This window comes from Mustelus asterias, chromosome 28, assembly GCF_964213995.1.
Source record: "Mustelus asterias chromosome 28, sMusAst1.hap1.1, whole genome shotgun sequence".
NCBI classification, from domain to species: Eukaryota; Metazoa; Chordata; class Chondrichthyes; order Carcharhiniformes; family Triakidae; genus Mustelus; species Mustelus asterias.
Window position 1 is genome coordinate 6,806,659 of NC_135828.1, and position 22,421 is coordinate 6,829,079.

General features: G+C 46.8%; 1 protein-coding gene across 5 annotated transcripts in view; it reads right to left on the reverse strand.

The window, feature by feature from the left end:
- Positions 1-3,898: 3,898 nt before the first annotated feature.
- The window catches only part of ascc1 (activating signal cointegrator 1 complex subunit 1), a 73,686-nt gene continuing 55,163 nt past the window's right edge, over positions 3,899-22,421 (reverse strand). For all 5 annotated transcript variants that reach the window (XM_078199484.1, XM_078199483.1, XM_078199485.1 and 2 more), the window contains exons 9-10: positions 21,616-21,695; positions 3,899-4,084 (exon numbers count right to left, since the gene is read on the reverse strand). In XM_078199484.1, coding sequence (XP_078055610.1) covers positions 3,968-4,084; positions 21,616-21,695 — 197 coding nt within the window. In that variant the 3' untranslated portion in view covers positions 3,899-3,967. The remainder of the gene's footprint in view (positions 4,085-21,615; positions 21,696-22,421) is intronic.

Here is a 22,421-nt window from a genome sequence, read left to right on the forward strand (position 1 = left end):
ATGCTGTCTCACAGCGCCAGGAATTCGGTTTCAATTCCGGCCTTGGGTCACTGTCTGTGTGGAGTTTGCACGTTCTCCCCGTGTCTGCATGGGTTTCCTCCGGATGCTCCGGCTTCCTCCCACAGTCCAAAGTTGTGCGGGTTAGGTGGATTGGCCATGATAAATTGCCCCTTAGTGGCAGGAGGATTAGCAGGGTAAATATGTGGGGCTATGGGGATAGGGCCTGGGTGGGACTGTTGTCGGTGCAGATTCGATGGGCCGAATGACATCCTTCTGCACTGTGTGGGGACTTCATGATTCCCTTCCCTGAAGGGCATTCGTGATTCAGATGGATCCTTATGACAATCGATGATAGTTTCATGGTCGCCAGTGCTGAGATTAGCTTTATATTCCAGGTTTTATTAATTGAATTTAAACTGCACCGGATGCCAATGGTGGGATTTGAACCCATGTCCTCAGAGCATTAGCCTGGGGCCTCTAGATTACTAGTTCAGTGATATTACCACCATGCTACCATCTCTCCTGATTTGGAACTATACGTTCCACCCTCCAGGCCACCAAAAAGCAACTTGTATTTCTATAATACTTTTAAAGTGGTAAAACATCCCAAGGCACTTTGTGAGAGCGTTATCAGAGAGTGTGACACCAAGTTATGGGGTTTGGGGGCAGAGATATCAGGACAGGTGGCCCAAGGCTTGGTCGGAGGTAAATTTTAAGGAGCATCTTCAAGGAGGAGAACATAGAACATTACAGCGCAGAACAGGCCCTTCGGCCCACGATGTTGCACCGACCAGTTAAAAAAAAACTGTGACCCTCCAACCTAAACCAATTTCTTTTCGTCCATGAACCTATCTACGGATCTCTTAAACGCCCCCAAACTAGGCGCATTTACTACTGATGCTGGCAGGGCATTCCAATCCCTCACCACCCTCTGGGTAAAGAACCTACCCCTGACATCGGTTCTATAACTACCCCCCCTCAATTTAAAGCCATGCCCCCTCGTGCTGGATTTCTCCATCAGAGGAAAAAGGCTATCACTATCCACCCTATCTGAACCTCTAATCATCTTATATGTTTCAATAAGATCCCCTCTTAGCCGCCGCCTTTCCAGCGAAAACAATCCCAAATCCCTCAGCCTCTCCTCATAGGATCTCCCCTCCATACCAGGCAACATCCTGGTAAACCTCCTCTGCACCCTCTCCAAAGCCTCCACATCCTTCCTGTAATGTGGGGAGGCTGAGAGGTTTAAGGAAGGACTGCCAGAGGTCCTAGGCAGCTGAAAACAGAGGGGCCAAAGGTGGAGTGATCAAAATACGGTGTGCATAACAGGTCAAAATGGGAGAATTACAGGGGACTTGGAGTCTCATAGGGCTGCAGGAGGTTACAAGAGATTGTGACTGGTTAAACCATAAGATAGATAGAGTCTTATACGTATAGAGCACAGAAAAAGGCCACCATGTCTGCGCCGGTCAAAGACGTGATGTGGAGATGCCGGCGTTGGACTGGGGTAAACACAGTAAGAAGTTTAACAACACCAGGTTAAAGTCCAACAGGTTTATTTGGTAGCAAAAGCCACACAAGCTTTCGGAGCCCCAAACCCTTCCTTCAGGTGAGTGGAGAAAGGGCTTGGGGCTCCGAAAGCTTGTGTGGCTTTTGCTACCAAATAAACCTGTTGGACTTTAACCTGGTGTTGTTAAACTTCTTACCCGGTCAAAGACACCAGGATCGGAAAACAAGCTTGAGAAATGCTACAACTGAGGCATTGCTGGAGCAGAAACAACACAGCAAAGGTCACATTTCAGGAGCCAGTTTGGAAGCACCAAGTCAGCAGCCTGTGTGTGGCAGCCACGACCACTTAACCCTGTGGCATGGCATTTGCACTCTCTCGCTCTAAATGCAATAAATGAGGATCAAAAAGCAGGTTTTTGGGTCCAATTTTCTTTTAATATTCATAAATCCAACCAGTGGAAAGGCAGTGGGAGGAATTGCTCCAAAAGGATAACGTTCAAACTGTAACCAAGGATCCCAGGGGTCCCAGTGGACCCGATGGATCCAAGGGGTCCATCCATTCTGGTCGAAAAAGGTAAGACACCGTCTGTTCAATTAGCATTCATATTTCCTAACCATTTTGTCCAGGTGAAATTATGTGAGCTTCGAGGTTTGGGATGGACTATCCTCAGCAGTAAACTTTATTTATTAATTTCACAAGTAAGGCTTAAATTAACACTGCAATGAAGTTACTGTGAAAATCCCCGAGTCGCCACACTCTGGTGCCTGTTCGGGTACACTGAGGGAGAATTTAGCACAGCCAATGCACCCTAACCAGCACGTCTTTCGGACCGTGGGAGGAAACCGGAGCACCCGGAGAAAGCCCACGCAGACATGGGGAGAACGTGCAAACTCCACACAGACAGTAACCCAAGCCTGGAATCAAACCCGAGTCCCTGGCGCTGTGAGGCAGCAGTACTAACTACTGTGCCGCCCGTATTGACTTATTGATGAGTAAAGCCTCAATCAATGCACCAAGATTGGATATTACCTGCAGCTTGAGTTCAGAACTTTTACTGTCACACAATGTGAAACACAAAAGGTCCACACTGTATGACTATGCAGTGAAACTCCAGGTCTATAATCCCTGGTCTTATGGGAACCGTGTAAACAGAACCCTTTATGGGGCTTGGTCAGGGTGGTGGTTGTGGTGCGGGGTAGGGGGCACTGGGTAAATAATATGCACCATTTGAATAATTTTATTTTTCCGCCAGGGAATCTGCCGTTCGGTACAGGGCTGAGTTCATCTTTCCAAATAGCTTCCCTGTACATCGTCCTGGATTTTTACAATTGTGTCTGATGTAGGACAAGGAAAGGGAAAAAATAAAAATCCCCAAACAGACTATATTCTGCAGGGAATTACGCTGGGCTCTGCTTGTCTGCGGTGATTTATTTGCTACATGATAACCACATCTGCCCGACTGCACTATTAACGCATCACAAACCTGCTGCAACAAAATGCTTGCTGCAACTGTTTGATGGGCAGTTTACAGCCATCAACTGGGGCACACTGGCCTCTGAAATTTGGTTCTGAATAGAGCCTAGATTGACAGTGGTCTTGAGGAAGCTGCCCCCTGCCTCTTGGTCACAGAATACTACAGTGCAGGACAGGCCCTTCGGCCCATCGAGTCTACACCTACACATGACCTGCCCACCTAATCCTACTTGCCAGTACTTGGCCCATAGTCCTGAATGTTATGATGTGCCAAGTGTTCATCCAGGTACTGTTTAAAGGATGTGAGGCAACCCGCCTCCACCCCCTCCCAGGCAGCGCATTCCAGCCGTCACCATCCTCTGGGTAAAAAAAGCTTTTCCTCAAATCCCCCCAAAATCTCCCAAATCTCATCAACAAAATGTATTTGTGGCCAGTTTCAATTCAGTCCAAGTCAAAATTAAAATGGGAATCGGACTCGGAAAGAAGAGGATCGCTGGGAGTGGGAGAAAAATGGCAGACTGTTGCAGCAAGCGGTATTCTTCTGAGCTGCACTGTTCAGGCAAACAAAGAAAAGGGACCTTTCCTCTACATTTGGCCATGCTTCCCTTGAACTGGGAGTGCTTGATTCGAGCAAAGAGAATAAAGTGTTCCATTTTTTTAACATCAGCACCTCACTCCAAGGTCAGAAATATTCACGAGGAATTAGTTCAACGTATCACTGCAAAGATTGGGATGGCTTTTGAAGAAATGCAAGAGTTTCTGGTGTGAGAACAGGTCTTCTCCTGCAGTGTCTCATGCATCACCTTCACAGTTCAAGCAGAATGTTCTTGCAAGGTCATCAGTTAGCCAGCGGCTGAGTTTGTCCAGCCGTGTTGCAGCAAGGCTCACCTTTCCATAATGTTTCTTTTGGGGGGGGGGGGGGGGGAGGGGGGGGGGGGGAGAGAGTGTCGTCCTGCACACCAGTTGATCCAACATTACCAGACGCTAGGAAAAGTTAATGGTGCCAGAAGAAGTGTAGAACCCTGAAGCGTCGGTGGAGAACCTCTGGGAGATGTGTACAGAGTCCAGCTCCACCTCTCCGAAGTGGTAATTTTCATATTTCTGCAATGGAAAACAAAGCGTTAATATTTTAACCCTACAAGAGGGAGGGTCATTTGCATTTTGGGTGCACTGAAGACTACTGTGATGTGGAGGGGGTGGGGACATATGAACAGGAACTCTGTGCAACTACCCAAGTTCTATGATCAACACTCAAGAGCCTAGCTTGACACTCTGGTGAAGTACCGAGTACTGCACACCTGGAGAAGGTATTTTTTTTCAGATGAGATATGAAACCAAAACCCTGATCTGCAATCTCAGTTGGACGTAAGAGATCCCATCCAGAAGGGCAGGAGCGTTATCCCAGGTTCCGCGAACAATTTTATTCAAAGAACAAAGAACATTACTGCACAGGAACAGACCCTTCAGCCCTCAAGCCTGTTCCTCAATCAACATTCTAAAAACAGATGATCTGGTCCTTTGCCTCTTGCATCTTGTAGACCTTGCTATGCACAAATTGGCTGCTGCATTTCCTCCATTACAATAGAGCCTACACTTAAAGCACTCTGGGATGTACTGAGATCGTGAAATGCACTATATGAATGCAATTTCTTTTAATAATCCTTACAGTGCTGAATAAATAGAATTTCATACAGTTTGCACAACAGATATTGTGATAACCCTTCGGGTTTCAAACATAGGATAGAGAAGGTTTACTAAACTGGTTGGCATGGTGGCACAATCCAAAGTCCAAAGATGTGCAGGTTGGTGGGTTGGCCATATGTAGGATACGGGGATAGGGCAGGGGAGAGGGGCTGGCTAAGATTGTCAGAGAGTTGGTGCAGACTCAATGGGCCAAATGGCCTCCTTCTGCACTGAAAGGATTCTATCTGGATTGGGAGAGTTGTCTTATGAGGAGAGGCTGCAGAAGCTAGGCTCTGTTTTTTTTTGTTTACTCAATTCAATCCAATCAAAATCCAATTCAAAATCTCAGCAAGTGATTTTTGATTTTTTTAAAATTTGATTTATTGTCACATGTATTAACATAGTGAAAAGTATTGTTTCTTGCGCGCTATACAGACAAAGCATACCGTTCATAGAGAAGGAAATGAGAGAGTGCAGAATGTAGTGTTACAGTCATAGCTAGGGTGTAGAGAAAGATCAACTTAGTGCGAGGTAGGTCCATTCAAAAGTCTGACAGCAGCAGGGAAGAAGCTATCCTTGAGTCGGTTGGTACATAAGAACATAAGAACATAAGAAATAGGAGCAGGAGTAGGCCATCTGGCCCTTCGAGCCTGCCCCGCCATTCAACAAGATCATGGCTGATCTCAGACGTGACCTCAGACTTTTGTATCTTTTTCCCGAAGGAAGAAGGCGGAAGGGAGAATGTCCGGAGTGCATGGGGTGCTTAATAATGCTGGCTGCTTTGCCAAGGCAGCGGGAAGTGTAGACAGAGTCAATGGATGGGAGGCTGGTTTGCGTGATGGATTGGACTACATTCACGACCTTTTGTAGTTTCTTGTGGTCTTGGGCAGAGCAGGAGCCATACCAAGCTGTGATGCAATCAGAAAGAATGCTTTCTATGGTGCATCTGTAAAAGTCGGAGAGAGTCATAGCTGACATGCCAGATTTCCTAGATCCAAGCTGACAAGACAGGCTGGCTGCTTCCTGTCTTGGGCTTGATCTACATGATGCAAGCTGATTGGAGCAGGCATTGCACCTTCTCCAAGGCCTGATCTCATTTGCATCTTCGCCAAAAGGCCGAGATGCCTCTTTAAACAATTGCTTCAAATGAAGCCTCAGTGTAATCTCATGGCTTCAACCAAGTGCAGGATGCCAAAACTGCACTCGATCTTAGCCAAAAGGCCGGAAGAGCAAGAGGCAACGTGATTGAAACATATAAGATCCTCAGGGGTCTTAACAGGGTTGACGTGGAGAGGATGTTTCCTCTTGTTGGTGAATCTAGAACCTGGGGTGGGGGGGGGGGGGGGGGGGAAGAGATGGGGTTACTGTTTAAAAATAAAGGCTCACCCTTTTTGGACAGAGACAAGGATATTTGTTTCCTCTCAGAGGGCCGTGTATCTCTGAAACTCTCTTCCTTCAAAAGGTGGTGAGTTTGTAAGGCAGAGCTGGATACATTCTTGATCAGCAAGAGGGTGAAAGGTTATTGGGGGGTTGGCAGGAATGCGGGGTTGAGGTTACAATCAGATCAGCCGTGATCTTATTGAACGGCGAGGCGGGTTCAAAGGGCCAGGTGGCTTATTCCTGCTCCTTGATAGTCCTTGGAGGTTCCTCCTCCCATCCCCAGATTTCTGTTTTTCTGATGTTGGATACATGGCGAGCAGTGTCTGCAGAGTTTTGGATTTTGCTCGAATCTGTTGATTCACAAGAGTGCCATTTCCCTTGACATTCACTAATAACATTGATTTTCCCAAAGATAGCGCAGTGTTCTCTTGCACAGCTGTTTCTCTCTTTTGCAAGAGAGGACAGGCAAGAATATGTCAATATTTTCAGAGGATCCTTTACAACGAAAACCACAACTTCAACAATTAATCCACTGCACCCCAAGGACCTCATTTCGCTGCACGTCAACTACTGTGACGAGAGGATTGATCCTTACCCTGCTAAACTGCAACCTTGTACTTGCACACATCAGGCACCCTGAGCAGCTACTCCTATAATCTTACACATACAATATCATAATTTGGTGCATTAATCTTTATTCTTCCAAGTATCAGGCACAGTGGTTAGCACTGCTGTCTCACAGCGCCAGGGTACTGGGTTCGATCACCAGCTTGGGTCACTGTCTTTGATGTGATTTATCATTGTCACATGTATTAGTATACAGTGAAAAGTATTGTTTCTTGCGCGCTATACAGACAAAGCATACCATTCACAGAGAAGGAAAGGAGAGAGTGCAGGATGTGGTGTTACAGTCATAGCTAGGGTCTGTGCAGAATCTACAGGTTCTCCCCGTGTCTGCGTGGGTTTCCTCCGGATGCTCCGGTTTCCACCCACAGTCTCAAAGACATGCAGATAAAAGCAAATTACTGCAGATGCTGGAATCTGAAACCAAAAGAGAAAATGCTGGAAAATCTCAGCAGGTCTGGCAGCATCTGTAAGGGGAGAAAAGAGCTGACGTTTCGAGTCCAGACGGCCCTTTGTCAAAGCACATTCTTCGAACTGCTGTTCTCGCAGCTTTGACAAAGGGTCGTCTGGACTCAAAACGTCTGCTCTTTTCTCCCCTTACAGATGCTGCCAGACCTGCTGAGATTTTCCAGCACTTTCTCTTTTGGTCAAAGATGTGACGGTTAGGTACATTGGCCATGCTAAATTCTCCCTCAGTGTACCAGAACAGGCGCCGGAGACTAGGAGATTTTCACAGTAACTTCATTGCGGTGTTAACGTAAGCCTACCTGTGACACTAATAAATCATAGAAATCATAGAAACCCTACAGTGCAGAAAGAGGCCATTTGGCCCATCGAGTCTGTACCGACCACAATCCCATCCAGGCCCTACCCCCATATCCCTACATATTTACCCACTAATCCCTCTAACCTGCTCATCTCCGGACACTAAGGGGCAATTTTAGCACAGCCAATCAACCTAACTTGCACATCTTTGGACTGTGGGAGGAAACCGGAGCACCCGGAGGAAACCCACGCAGACACGAGGAGAATGTGCAAACTCCACACAGACAGTGACCCAAGCCGGGAATCGAACCCAGGTCCCTGGAGCTGTGAGGCAGCAGTGCTAACCACTGTGCTACCGTGCCGGTATAGAAATTCTGCAAAACACATACAACAAGAAAATGCTGAATGTAAGGGATTTGGAATAAAAGACACATTCACTTACGTTTTAACACGATTATTTGAGCTGATCTCAGTTAATTTAAAACGAAGTATATTCCCCTTGGCGATTTCATGAGGAACAAATTATTTTTAGTTGGAATTTTTCTCTTGCTTGGAGCACAATCTCTTGATAAGGCCACTTGGAGAGGGCTGAAGTTAACCAGCTACAGGCTGAACAGTCAGGTTAGCCAGTTACAAGATACAGTTCACATCTGGTACCTCACAGATTCTTCAGAGCCAAGTATCCCACATTATAGCAACCCACTTGTAATGCTACGACGAACACCTCGAGAGTTAGGAACCATGGCCTAGTTAGCTATGCCACAGGAAAACTGAACATCTTACAATGTGGGTGAGGTGTAACAGTCAACATTGTAAAAGCCTGCCAGGTACAGGGAAAATGATTTGACGAGTTGTTCAATAAATTCTCAGAATCAAGAGAGATTGACATTACCTGGGCAGCTGCGTCTTACTAAACTGGCTCACTACCAGCCACGCAACTCATTGAAAACAAAAATCATTTTGTGGATACGGCTATCCCTCGCAAGTTCAGCATTTATTGCCCATCCCTCACATTCTCCGTGGTCGTACAAGCTCGGTGAAGTGGGCACTTGACATTCTAGTCCAGAGCACAATGACAAAATAAGGCTATTTATACACCTCGTCGCCAAGTGAGAGCACTTTGCTAAATTAATTACTTTCATGGAGTGCAGAGACCATCGTGTTGGCAAACGCGGCAGTCCTACGGCACCAGCAGGAACTCAAGTTATGAGGGAAGGTTTCTCTGGACAGGAAAGCTTGATTGGGATTACATTGCTCATGGTGCGGAGGAAGTCAAACACCAAACGGTGCAGCAGTCAGCATTGTAAAAGCTGCCAGGTATAGGGAAAAGGATTTGACGAGATGTTCAATAAATTCTCAGAATCAAAAGAGATTGACATTACCTGGGCAGCTGCTTCTTGCTAAACTGGCTCACTGAGACACCAAACTTAATAGACAGATAAAGACATCTTATTTTGTGTGACATGCATTCACCATTGTGGTATTATTTGATTTGATTTATTGTCACGTATTAACATAGTGAAACATTGTTTCTTGCGCGCTACACAGACAAAAGATATCATTCATAGAGAAGGGAAGGAGAGAGTGCAGAACGCAGTGTTACAGTCATAGCTAGGGTACAGAGAAAGATCAACTTAATATAAGGTAATTCTATTCAAAAGTCTGACAGCAGCAGCAGGGAAGAAGCTGCTCTTGAGTCGGTTGATACTTTTGTACCTTTTTCCCGACAGAAGAAGGCGGAAGAGAGAATGTCCGGGGTGTGTGGGGTCCCTAATTATGCTGGCTGCTTTGCCGAGGCAGCGGGAAGTGTAGACAGAGTCAATGGATGGGAGGCTAGCCCAGCAAGAGAGTGAATACTTGCACATCAAATGAGTATTCCATCAAATAAATTGCTGGCATTAAAAAAAAGTGGTTCTATGGGGAGCTGTGTGAGAAAGACCGAGTGCTGAGGCTCCCTCTGGTGTGATATTTGCTATACCCCCATAGGTGGCCCAACACTGACTGTGTCGGACCAAGAGACAGAGAGACACCAGATTTTACGGACAGAAAAACATATCTTATTTTGTGCATTCATCGTTGAGAGACAGAAATGATGTTAAAATGAGGAATTTAGGACAACTGGCATAAACTATTGAGTCATAGAATCTCTACAGTGCAGAAAAGGCCTTTCAGCTCATCGAGTCAGCATCAACTCTCTGACAGTATCTTACTCATGCCCTCTCCTCCACCCTATCCCTAAAACCCTACACATTTACCATGGCTAGTCCATCTAAACTACACATCTTTGGACACTAAGAGGCAACGTAGCATTGTCAGCCCACCTAACCCGTAATTCTTTGGAGTGTGGGAGGAAACCGGAACACCCGGAGGAAACCCGCGCAGACACGGGGAGAACGTGCAAACGCCACACAGTCAGTCACCAAAGGCCAGCATCAAACCCGGGTCCTTGGAGCTGTGAGGCGGCAGTGCTAACCACTGTGCCACCCATAGGATCTTGAATCTCAAGAGATAAATTTCTTGAGAATGAGGGATATGGTGGGAAAGGAGCAGGAATCTCTGGAAAAGGGCTTGTTGGATGAAACAAGCTTTTGCTATCCTGAAATATTCTTCATCATTTACATTGCCTGTGGACCGGCTTCTTTCCAACTGCATTTCTTGACATGAGCATTATAATGCAAGTCTCTCAATTTTGTTCTGTACTTGGGTTAGTATGATTCATCTATCGCACAGCAGAAAGAAATGAGCGCTTTGGCTGGAATTTTGCTGCCCTGCCCACCATGGGAACGGAGCGGGCACGGGGAGGACAATGGGAAGGTCCATTGACCTCGGGCGGAACTTTAGTTTTAGGACGAGTGAGGCTGTAAAGGCCCTTTGCCTCAGCTGCTATTTTAGCTCAGCACCATTGAAACTCAACGGCACTTGAGTGTTGTGGGGCCTGAACAAATCCATAGCTGATTGTTCTTTGCATTGGACCGAGAGCAAAGAACAATACAGCACAGGAACAGGCCCTTCAGCCCTCCAAGCCCGTGCCGCTCCCTGGTCCAAACTAGACCATTCTTTTGTATCCCTCCATTCCCACTCCGTTCATATGGCTGTCTAGATAAGTCTTAAACGTTCCCAGTGTGTCCGCCTCCACCACCTTGCCCGGCAGCGCATTCCAGGCCCCCACCACCCTCTGCGTAAAATATGTCCTTCTGATATCTGTGTTAAACCTCCCCCCCCTTCACCTTGAACCTATGACCCCTCGTGAACGTCACCACCGACCTGGGGAAAAGCTTCCCACCGTTCACCCTATCTGTGCCTTTCATAATTTTATACACCTCTATTAAGTCTTCCCTCATCCTCCGTCTTTCCAGGAAGAACAACCCCAGTTTACCCAATCTCTCCTTATAACTAAGCCCCTCCATACCAGGCAACATCTTGGTAAACCTCCTCTGTACTCTCTCCAAAGCCTCCACGTCCTTCTGGTAGTGTGGCGACCAGAACTGGACGCAGTATTCCAAATGCGGCCGAACCAACGTTCTATACATCTGCAACATCAGACCCCAACTTTTATACTCTATGCCCCGTCCTATAAAGGCAAGCATGCCATATGCCTTCTTCACCACCTTCTCCACCTGTGACGTCACCTTCAAGGATCTGTGGACTTGCACACCCAGGTCCCTCTGCGTATCTACACCCTTTATGGTTCTGCCATTTATCGTATAGCTCCTCCCTACATTATTTCTACCAAAATGCATCACTTCGCATTTATCAGGATTGAACTCCATCTGCCATTTCTTTGCCCAAATTTCCAGCCTATCTATATCCATCTGTAGCCTCTGACGATGCTCCTCACTATCTGCAAGTCCTGCCAATTTTGTGTCGTCCGCAAACTTACTGATCACCCCAGTTACACCTTCTTCCAGACCGTTTATATAAATCACAAACAGCAGCAGTCAGTGTTGGGCCACCACTGGGGAGGGATAGCAAAAATCACATCAGAGGGAGCCTCAACACCCGACCTTTTTCACACAGCTCCCATAGATCCACCTGGTTTTTTTTTTTAATGCCAGCAATTTATTTGATGGAATACTCATTTGACGTGCAAGTACTCACTCTCCTGCTTGGACTGGTACCACTACGGTGAATGCAGGTCATACCAAATAAGATGCATTTATCTGTCTATGAGGTCTGGTGTCTCGTGGGGTTCTGCCACATCTCAAAAAGTGCCACACTTTTAAACTGACTGCCTCAAACGTCAATCATAAAGTCACAACCAAACAAGTACAGAGCCCACCATAAACAAGTAGCAGCTTACATAAACATCAGTACGAAGCTAATTGCTCCCACTATGTGCTATTTTACATGAATTCAACTTTATTCAGGCCTTATCCACCGGGATAATCACCGCTCCACACTATGATACATTGTACATGTCATGATATAACACTACTGATACTTCGAAGACAGAATCACTTGAATAAGAGTGAGCAGTTTTGTTCTTTCATGGGATATGGGCATGGTTTGCAGGACCAGCATTTATTGCCAATTCCTCCCACGTTTCAAAACTGAACTGCCTTCTTGTACCGTTGCAGTCTGTGCGATGTATATCCACCCAGAGTGCTGTTGTCGGGTGGGGAGAGAGTGGGCAGTTCCAGGATTATTTCAACCCAGTGACAGTGGAGGAACGGATGATGAGACGACTTGTGACTTGGAAAGCCACCGGGAGGTGGAACTCAGAGTCATAGAGGTTTACAGCATGGAAACAGGCCCTTCGGCCCAACTTGTCCATACCGCCCTGTTTTTAACCACTTAGTCTCAATTGCCCGCATTTGACCCATATCCTTCTATACCCACCGTACCCATGTAACTATCTAAATGCTTTTTAAAAGACAAAATTGGGCGGCATGGTGGTTAGCACTGCTGCCTCACAGCGCCAGGGACCTGGGTTCGATTCCTGGCTTGGGTCACTGTCTGTGTGGAGTTTGTATGTTCTGCTCGTGTCTACGTGGGTTTCCTCCGGATGCTCTGGTTTCCTTCCACAGTCTGAAAGATGTGCTGGTTAGATACATTGATCCGAACAAGCGCCGGATTGTGGCGATTAGGGGAATTTCACAGTAACTTCATTGCAGTGTTAATGTTAGCCTTACTTGTGACTTTACCTGTACCCGCCTCTACCACTGTCTCTGGTAGCTTGTTCCAGACATTCACCACTCTGTGTGAAACAATTGCCCCTCTGGACCCTTTTGTATCTGTCCTTTCTCACCTTAAACCTGTGCCCTCTAGTTGCAGATGCCAGTGTTCCCATGCATCTACTGTTCTTGTCCTTCTAGATGATAATAGATCGAGGGTTTGGAAGGTGATGTCAAAGGAGCTTTGGCGAGATGCTGCAATGCATCTTGTAGGTTATACAAGCTGCTGTCTCAGTGTGCGGTGGTGCAGGGAATTAATACTCAAGGCAGTGGATGGGGTGCCAATCAAGTGGGGCTGTTTTGTCCAGGATGGAGCTTCTTGAGTGTTGTTGGAGCTGCACTCATCCAGGCAAGTGGGGAGCATTCCATCACACTCCTGACTTATGCTTTACAGATGGTGGACAGGCTTTGGGGAATCAAGGGGGTAAGTTATTCGCTGCAGAATTCCCAAACACTGGAGATTGGAAATTTAAACAACAATATGCTGACTGGATCATAACCACTCATGAAGAATCAACAACTAGCAATAGAGTCATAGAGGTTTACAGCATGGAAACAGGCCCTTCGGCCCAACTTGTCCATGCCCTTTTTTTTTAAACCCCTAAGCTAATCCCAATTGCCTGCATTTGGCCCATATCCCTCTATCCCCATCTTACCCATGTAACTACCTAAATGCTTTTGAAAAGACAAAATTGTACCCGCCTCTACTACTACCTCTGGCAGCTTGTTCCAGACACTCACCACCCTGTGTGTGAAAAAATTGCCCCTCTGGACACTTTTGTATCTCTCCCCTCTCGCCTTAAACCTATGCCCTCTAGTTTTAGACTCCCCTACCTTTGGGAAAGGATATTGACCATCTAGCTGATATGTGCCCCTCATTATTTTATAGACCTCTATAAGATCACCCCACAGCCTTCCACACGCCAGAGAAAAAAGTCCCAGTCTATCCAGCCTCTCAAACCATCAAGTCCCAGTAGCATCCTAGTAAAATGAACAAAGTAACGTTCAATGACAGTGGCAAGACAGTCAAGTGTAGTGAGCAGAAAGGTTCAAAATGACTGAATGCAGAGGAACGATTGTTATATCTACACTGTATCTAGAACTTGAAATGCTTTTCTGGTAATGAACCACAGCAGCACAGAAAGATATACTTCGCACAGGGGCCCTGCTATTGTGTTGTTGGCCCAGTGTATTCAGTGAGCAAAGCACACCAGGTTATTGGATAGCAGCAAGCTACAACAATGTCGTGCTGCATTCTGGAGCATGGTAAATCTCTCACAGATGGTGAACTTATCAAGAGTGTTACACAGAGTGGTGCTGACACATTGTTCAGTGACTTTCCCCGGCAAGGACAAAATTAAACAGTGCAGTGGGGAGCAGAAATGTCTCTTGGTCAAAGCGCTGTGAAGGACAATGTCCGGTGTGTGCCTAAAAATATCAGGGAACAACTCAAGATTGGCCCGCAAAAGTTTGTTGTCTGCTCACTGACGGAAGCAACGGTGCGACTAAGCAAGTGACTCTCAACTTGCACTTGGTGCAAAATTGTGTGTGGAATAACCAAAGCGGTTCAGTCCACCAGAAAAAATACAATGAAAGGCCAAAAAATAGAACGTTGATGAAGGAAATATTTGTGACTGAAAGGATTGGTTTCCTGGCTTTGTTGAGTCAGGAGGTGAGGTCCCTCTTCAATGCTCGCAATCATCCAGCCTGCCTCAGACAGACAACTGTGAGGGGCTCCGGAAGACATCCTAAAGACAACACTGAAGATTATAAAGCACACTGTCACTCTAGCACTGAGTCACCGGCATAGTACACGGTGGCACAATGGTTTGCACTGCTGCCTCTCAGGGCCAGGTTCGATTCCTGGCTTGGGTCACTGTCTGTGCGGAGTTTGCACGTTCTCCCCATGTCTGCGTGGGTTTCCTCCGGGTGCTCCGGTTTCCTCCCACAGTCCGAAAGACGTGCTGGTTAGGGTGCATTGGCCATGCTAAATTCTCCCTCAGTGTACCCGAACAGGCGCCGGAGTGTGGCGACTAGGGGATTTTCACAGTAACTTCATTACACTGTGAATGTAAGCCTTACTTGTGACAATAATAAATAAATAGTACAAAACTTCGCTCATGCACAAATCGCCCTCAGTTGGGTTAGTTAGGGGCAAACGTTTGATTAGCTTGTGGTGCCATCTTGATTGACGCAACCATCTCGGGGGGCGTGGGAGAGAGAGAGAGAGAGAGGTGAAAGATGATCACAATTGACTTTCTATGTCTTTCCACCATTCATATCTTTTCACTGATTTAATAAGGCATTGCAGTAAACTGAAAAAAATAGCTACAATTCTGGGAAAAACAACCGGCTGAGAACGGAGGCAGAGAAATTTATAATGCTGAAAAACGTTGTCACAAAAACTGTGTCAAAAATATGATTATAAGTCAAGTGGTGCAGACAGAAATGTGTACAGATGTAAATATAGATTGCTATAAAATAAAGGGATAAACAGTGATAAACTGGATATCATAAACTAATCTTGCACAACGTGTAGACAACATCCAAAGCCTCAAATCCAAGGGCAACTCGCTCCCTATGTGCCTTCTACAGAGAAAATGTCTACTAGCTACTCAGGCAGGAGTGAAACAGCTTTTCTTCAAGTCCAATAGCGATGCACGAGAGGATAAATAACATGGATATTACCCTGGGGAGCTTGTCATTTTTCAATACTCATTACCTGATCTTGCAGCTGCGCTCTGCCCAATTCCTCAGGGTAATTTCTAGGTTTCTTACACTCACCACGACTCACAAACAGGGTTGTACAGCCCAGTGCACGGAATAGCCTAATGCGCGTCTGTATTAAGGGTGAATTTTTAAAGATTACTTTTAGCACTGCAGTGTTTTGATAGGCAGATTCCACCCCCGCCCCCCAGCACTCATCAAGCGAGACAACTTCATTGGCCTGTGCACGTTCGGAGGCTAGAAGATGGGCACATACCCAATGATTTTCGGTTTGGCAAAAGTAGCAAGAATCATAGAAGCCCTACAGTGCAGAAGGAGACCATTTGGCCCATCGAGCTTGCACCGGCCACAATCCCACCCAGGCCATTTCCCCGTAACTTCACATATATACCCTGCTAATCCTCCTGACACTAAGGGACACTAATTTAGCATGGCCGATCCACCTAACCCACATGTCTTTCGGATTGTGGGAGGAAACCGGAGCACCCGGAGGAAACCCACGCAGACACGGGGACGACGTGCAGACTCCGCACAGACAGTGACCCAAGCCGGGAATTGAACCCGGGTCCCTAGCGCTGTGAGGCAGCAGTGCTAACCACTGCGCCACCAGAAGACAAGTAGGATGTCCAAATCTCTGCTTCAAGGATGCCGGTGAGTGCGACCTGAAGGTCCTAAACATCGACTTTGGCATCTGGAAGACACGAGCTGATGACAGAGGGAAATGGTGCCATTACCAGTGGACCAGTGTGTACCACCATGGTGATTCGCGGCTACAGCAGCTTACCAACCAGCACCAACATCAAGAGCAACAACTTATGATTGTTAAAAGGCAAAAACATTTTGGGAGCAACTGTTCCTCCACACAGATCGGGGAGCAACACAAAAGGGCAGCACGGTGGCACAGTGCTTAGCACTGCTGCCTCACAGCGCCAGCGACCCAGGTTCAATTCCGGCATCGGGTCACTATCTGTGTGGAGTTTGTACATTCGCCCCGTGTCTGCATGGGTTTCCTCCGGGTGCTCCAGTTTCCTCCCACACTCCAAGGATGTGCGGGTTAGGTTGCTTGGCCGTACTAAATTGACCCTAGTTTCAGGGGGACTAACAGGGTAAATATGTGGGGTTATGGGGATAGACTCCAGGTGGGATTGTGGTCGGTGCAGGTCTGATGGGCCGAATGGCCTCCTTCTGCACTGTAGGGATTCTATCTGAGCCGCATTTATGTTCTAAACAATATTATTCAAACGTGGGGGCGGCACAGTGGTTAGCGCTGCTGCCTCACAGCGCCAAGGACCCGGGTTTGATTCCCAGCTTGGGTCACTGTCTGTGCGGAATCTACGCGTTCTCCCCGTGTCTGCGTGGGTTTCCGGTTTCCACCCACAGTCCGAAAGACGTGCTGGTTAGGCGTATTGGCCGTGCTAAATTCTCCCTCAGTGTATCTGAACGGGTGCCGGAGTGTGGCGACTAGGGGATTTTCACAGTAACTTCGTTGCAGTGTTAATGTAAGCCAACTTGTGACTAATAAACAAACTTTTTAAACTTTATGATACATGATAACCACTTCAATTGCTGTGGCAATGCAGTGAGATTGCCTCGGGTGGACTGGTTCATTCAGCCATCAGCAGAAGTGCAGCATGTGGAGTGACCCCCATCCCCACCAGAATTGATTGTCTGGCAGACCCATCATCAGATGGAAGGATGCTGACAATGGCTTTAGCATCACTGCAATGCTGAACGAGGAATCTAATCTGTGTCTTTTAAAGCACTGCACAACCCCAATATTAATCTTTTGAATTAACGAATGACAGGTGGCTTTCGCAGAATGTGGTTCCCCGTTGCACCTCAAACCCAGTGAAAAATAATGGGAGCTTTGACATAATCTTTTATTCCCTTCGGAATGAATCTGCGCTTTCATTATTTGTCTGAATAATATTGTTTGGAACATAAATGGTGACAGTTTAATGCGGCTCAGATGCTTTTGTGTTGCCCCCAGATCTGGTGTTGCTCCCAAAATGTTTTGACTTTTAACAAACATTGCTGATGATCCACTTTTACCATCTGCTCCAATTAACCGTGGAAAGGCTGTACAAGGCCTGTATTATGACTATGTAAGAATTCCTTGTTAAGTCTGCACAACAGCTTGATTTTAAACCTTCTGGTTTTTAAACCATTTAAAGAGGAACCGCAATTATTGGGCTTTCGCTGCAATGGAACGGCAATCTTAGTTTATCTGCCACAGAACAAAAGATTTCAATCGCTGCCTGAAAACAATCTGCACAATTCTGATTGCTTGATAGGGGTTACTGAACCTATGTCTTGGAGACACGTTGCACCTCATCAGGAAGTACACGGTAGCACCGTGGTTAGCACTGCTGCCTCACAGCTCCAGGGACCTGGGTTCGATTCCCGGCTTGGGTCACTGTCTGTGCATAGTTTGCACATTCTCTCCATGTCTGCGTGGGTATCCTCCGGGTGCTCTGGTTTCCTCCCACAATCTGAAGATGTGCGGGTTAGGTGTATTGGCCGTGTTAAATTGTCCCTTAGTGTCCTGGGATGTGTAGGTTAAAGGGATTAGTGGGATAAATGTTTAGGGTCGTGGGACCTGGGGTGAGATTGTTGTCGGAACAGACTTGATGGGCTGAATGGTCTCCTTCTGCACTGTAGGGATTCTATGAATTCTATCCTACGAAGTAGGTGCAGGTGGAGGCCGTTCGGTCCACCGAGCATGCTTTCCCCATTCAATAAGATCAAGGCTGGTCTGATTGTGGCCGCAAGTCCACTTTCCTGCCTGTCGCATGGGGTGGCACAGTGGTTAGCACTGCTGCCTCACAGCATCAGGGACCTGGGTTTGATTCCCAGCTTGGGTCACTATCTTTGCCGAGTCTGCATGTTCGCCCCGTGTCTGCGTGGGTTTCCTCTGAGTGCTCCGGTTTCCTCCCACAGTCCGAAAGATGTGCTGGTTAGGGTGCATTGGCTGTGCTAAATTCCCCCTCAGTGTACTCGAACAGGCGCCAGAGTGTGGCGACTAGGGGATTTTCACAGCAACTTCATTGCAGTGTTATTGTGAGCCTACTTGTGACACTAACAAATAAACTTTGATTCTTTTGTCAAAATCTATCTAACTCAGCCTTGAATATATCCAATGACCCAATCTGTGCTTCTCTCTGTGGAAGAAAATTCCAAAGACCAACAACCTTCAGAGAAAAAAAATCCTCATCTCCATTTTAAGTGAGAGACCCCCTATTTTTCAGCTGTGCCCCTAGTTCTGGATTCCCCTACAAGAGGAAGAATTCTCTTAACATCTACCCTGTCACTAAAAGAACAAGGAGCTCTGTGGAGCAGGACTGAAAGGGGGAATCCTTCACACAATTAGGTTGATTGGCCATGCTAAATTGACCCTAGTGTCACGGGGGGTGGGGGTTAGCAGGGTAAATACGTGGGGTTGTGGGTATAGGGCCTGGTGGGATTGTAGTCGGTGCAGACTCAATGGGCCGAATGGCCTCCTTCTGCACTGAAGGGATTCTATGAATTCCCATACAGCAAGTCCAGAATCTTGGCTGGGATAACTCAAAGGGCGCATCGCCATCCCTCCCACCCTCTGGCTGCGCTCATGCAGTTCCTTGCAGCCATCTGCACATCAGAGAATAGCAGAATAGGCTGAATGTCCACCCATTCAGATTGCTGAACAGCAGAGCATTGGGGAGAAACTTAAAAGAAGATAAATTAAACAGTGAGGCCTGAGACAATCAGAAAGAAGACAATTTGTTCATTGTGAGAACATGCATTTATATCGTGGCCTTCATATCAAAACATCCCCATAGTATTTTATACGAATAGAGAGGCCATTACATAAGTAAATACGGCAGTGATCCTTCTACAAGCATGTCGCAAGATAAATGATCAATTAATAATCTCCCTGGTGATTTGAGGCAAGAGGCGAATGCTGATCAGTAATTAGGACAATACCACTCTCCCCTTTGAATCGTAGTCTAAGATCTTTAATATCCAACTTCACAGGCATTTCCATAGAATCCCGACAGTGCAAAAGGAGGCCATTCGGCCCATCGAGTCTGCATCGACCGTAATTCCACCCCAGTCCCAATCCTCGTAGCCCCACGTATTTACCCTAGCTAGTCCCCCTGACACTAAGGGGCAATTTAGCATGGCCAATTGAGCTAACCTGCATATCTTTCGGACTGTGGGAGGAAACCGGAGCACCCGGAGGAAACCCGACGCAGGCACGGGGGAGAATGTGCAAATTCCACACAGACAGTGACCCAAGCCGGGAATCGAACCCGGGTCACTGGCGCTGAGGCAGCACTGCTAACCACTGTGCCACCATGCCACCCTTTAACTCAATTTAATGTCTTATTTGAAGAAAGGCACCTTTGACAGGGCAGCATTCCCTCTGGATCACGGCAGTTAAGTTTATCCGCTCAAAGCCTGTTCATAGAAATCATAGAAACCCTACAGTGCAGAAGGAGGCCATTCGGCCCATCGAGTCTGCACCGACCACAATCCCACCCAGGCCCTACCCCCACACATTTACCCGCTAATTCCTCTAACCTACGCATCTCAGGACTCTAAGGGACAATTTTTAACCTGGCCAATCAACCTAACCCGCACATCTTTGGACTGTGGGAGGAAACCGGAGCACCCGGAGGAAACCCACGCAGACACGAGGAGAATGTGCAAACTCCACACAGACAGTGACCCAAGCCGGGAATCGAACCCGGGACTCTGGAGCTGTGAAGCAGCAGTGCTAACCACTGTGCTACCGTACCGTACCGTGTTATGCAGCTTAAACTCTGAATTTACTGACTCAGAGACAAGACCAATCACACCAAGCTGACGTTCCTTACAACTCAAACAATGGACCATTCTTCATTGTTCACACTGTCAGATGTGGTTTTCATTGATGGTTCTGCTGCTAAAATGCATGTTTTCTGAATTGATGTCTAGAGAAATACTTGCATTTATGCAGCATCTTTCATAACTTCACAACTCCTTAAAGCAAAACCAATGAAGTGCTCTTGAAATGTTGGAAATGTGCCACTCAATTTGTACACAGCAAGCTCCCACTAATGGCAATATGGTAATGACCAGATAATATTGTTGGGTGATGATCGAGGGAGAAATGTTGGCCAGGTCACCGGGCAGAACTCTTCTGCCCTTCTTCAGAATATTGTCATAGGATGTTTCACGTTCACTTGAGCAGGTCCCTGGTTTAACATCTCACCTGAAAGATGGAACTTCCATCAGCAAAGCACTCCTTCAGCTCAAGTCTCTGGAGTCACTAAGGTTCTATAAAGCTGCAAGTCATGTTGCAGCTTCATAGAACCTTAGTTAGGCCGCACTTGGAATATAGTGTTCAATTCTGGTCGCCACACTACCAGAAAGATGTGGAGGGCTTTGGAGAGAGTACAGAAAAGATTTACCAGGACGTTGCCTGGTATGGAGGGCATTAACTATGAGGAGAGGTTGGAGAAACTCGGTTTGCTCTCACTAGAATGATGGAGGTTGAGAGGTGGCCTGATACAAGTCTACAAGATTATGAGGGGCATGGACAGAGTGGATAGTCAGAAGCTTTTTCCCCAGGGTGGAGGAGTCAATTACTAGGGAGCATAGGTTTAAGGTGCGAGGGGCAAAGTTTAAAGGGGGTGGACGAGGCAAGTTTTGTTTTTTTACACAGAGGGTGGTGGGTGCCTGGAACCCGCTGCCGGGGGAGGTAGTGGAAGCAGATACAATAATGAGTTTTAAGGGGCGTCTGGACAAATACATGACTAGGATGGGAATAGAGGGAGATGGTCCCCGTGTAGGAGGTTTTAGTTCAGACAGGCAGCATGGTCGGTGCAGGCTTGGAAGGCCGAAGAGCCTGTTCCTGTGCTGTAATTTTCTTTGTTCTTTGAGTGGGAATTGAACTTGCAACCTTCTGATTCAAAGGCACTGAGCCATGATTGGCATATATTTCTAAACATATTGGGGGAAAAAAAAAACAATTTTGAGTATTGTATATTTAACAGAATTGGAGTGGTGAAGAAAGCAATGAGAATCGATTAATGGACACTAACCAGAGGCAAAAATCAGCAAAACTCAGACATTTTACCTGGGACCTACCTGTTTTGTGTGGCTCACCACTAAAGCTGTCGGGAGTATCCACCCGTAAGCTCGACTGGGAGCTGTTCAGAATATTTTTCATATTGCAGTTCACATTCTATAATTGTGCCAAGTAAGGAAACGGGATTTATTTTCCCAATTGCAGTCTGTGACCAAGTTACTGACCTTCAATACATTTCTTGCATCAAAGGACTCTCTTTCACGCAAATTCTGCTTTCCCGGCGTGGCATTGGCTCGGCCTTCCACTAGAAATCGACAAAGGATTGTGTTATTCAAAAGATGATCACGGCTCCGAAACAGGGGGCTGTATAGACTATCACAGCCCCCACACAAAGCTAATGAATGCAGCTCAGAATTATCCGTGGATCTCACATTTGCTTCCCCGCCCCCCCCCCCTCCACCCCCCCCCCCCCCCCCCACCCCCATGTAAAACTCAGGTGCTGTGGCACGAACGTTGATATCCCAAATAGCCCTTTGTGTTCAGCCCAAAATATATTTCATGTATAAATTTTGTAAAGATAGGTAACTGTCCAAATTTGACATTACACAAAGTTCAATTTCTTTTATTGCTGTATGTGGCACACTGTAAGCGTGATGAGGCACCTCTCTGTGGGTTTCCTCCGGGTGCTCTGGTTTCCTCCAACGGACCAAACACATGCAGTTTAGGTGGATTGACCACGTTAAGTTGCCCCTTAGTGTCCCAAAATGCTAGGTTAGGGGGATTAGTGGGGTAAACATAGAAACATAGAAGATAGGATCAGGAGGAGGCCATTTGGCCCTTCGAGCCTGCTCCGCCATTCATCACGATCATGGCTGATCGTCCAACTCAATAGCCTAATCCTGCTTTCTCCCAATAACAAAGAATAAAGAAAATTACAGCACAGGAACAGGCCCTTCGGCCCTCCAAGCCTGCACCGACCATGCTGCCTGACTTAATAAAAACCCCCTACCCTTCCGGGGACCGTATCCCT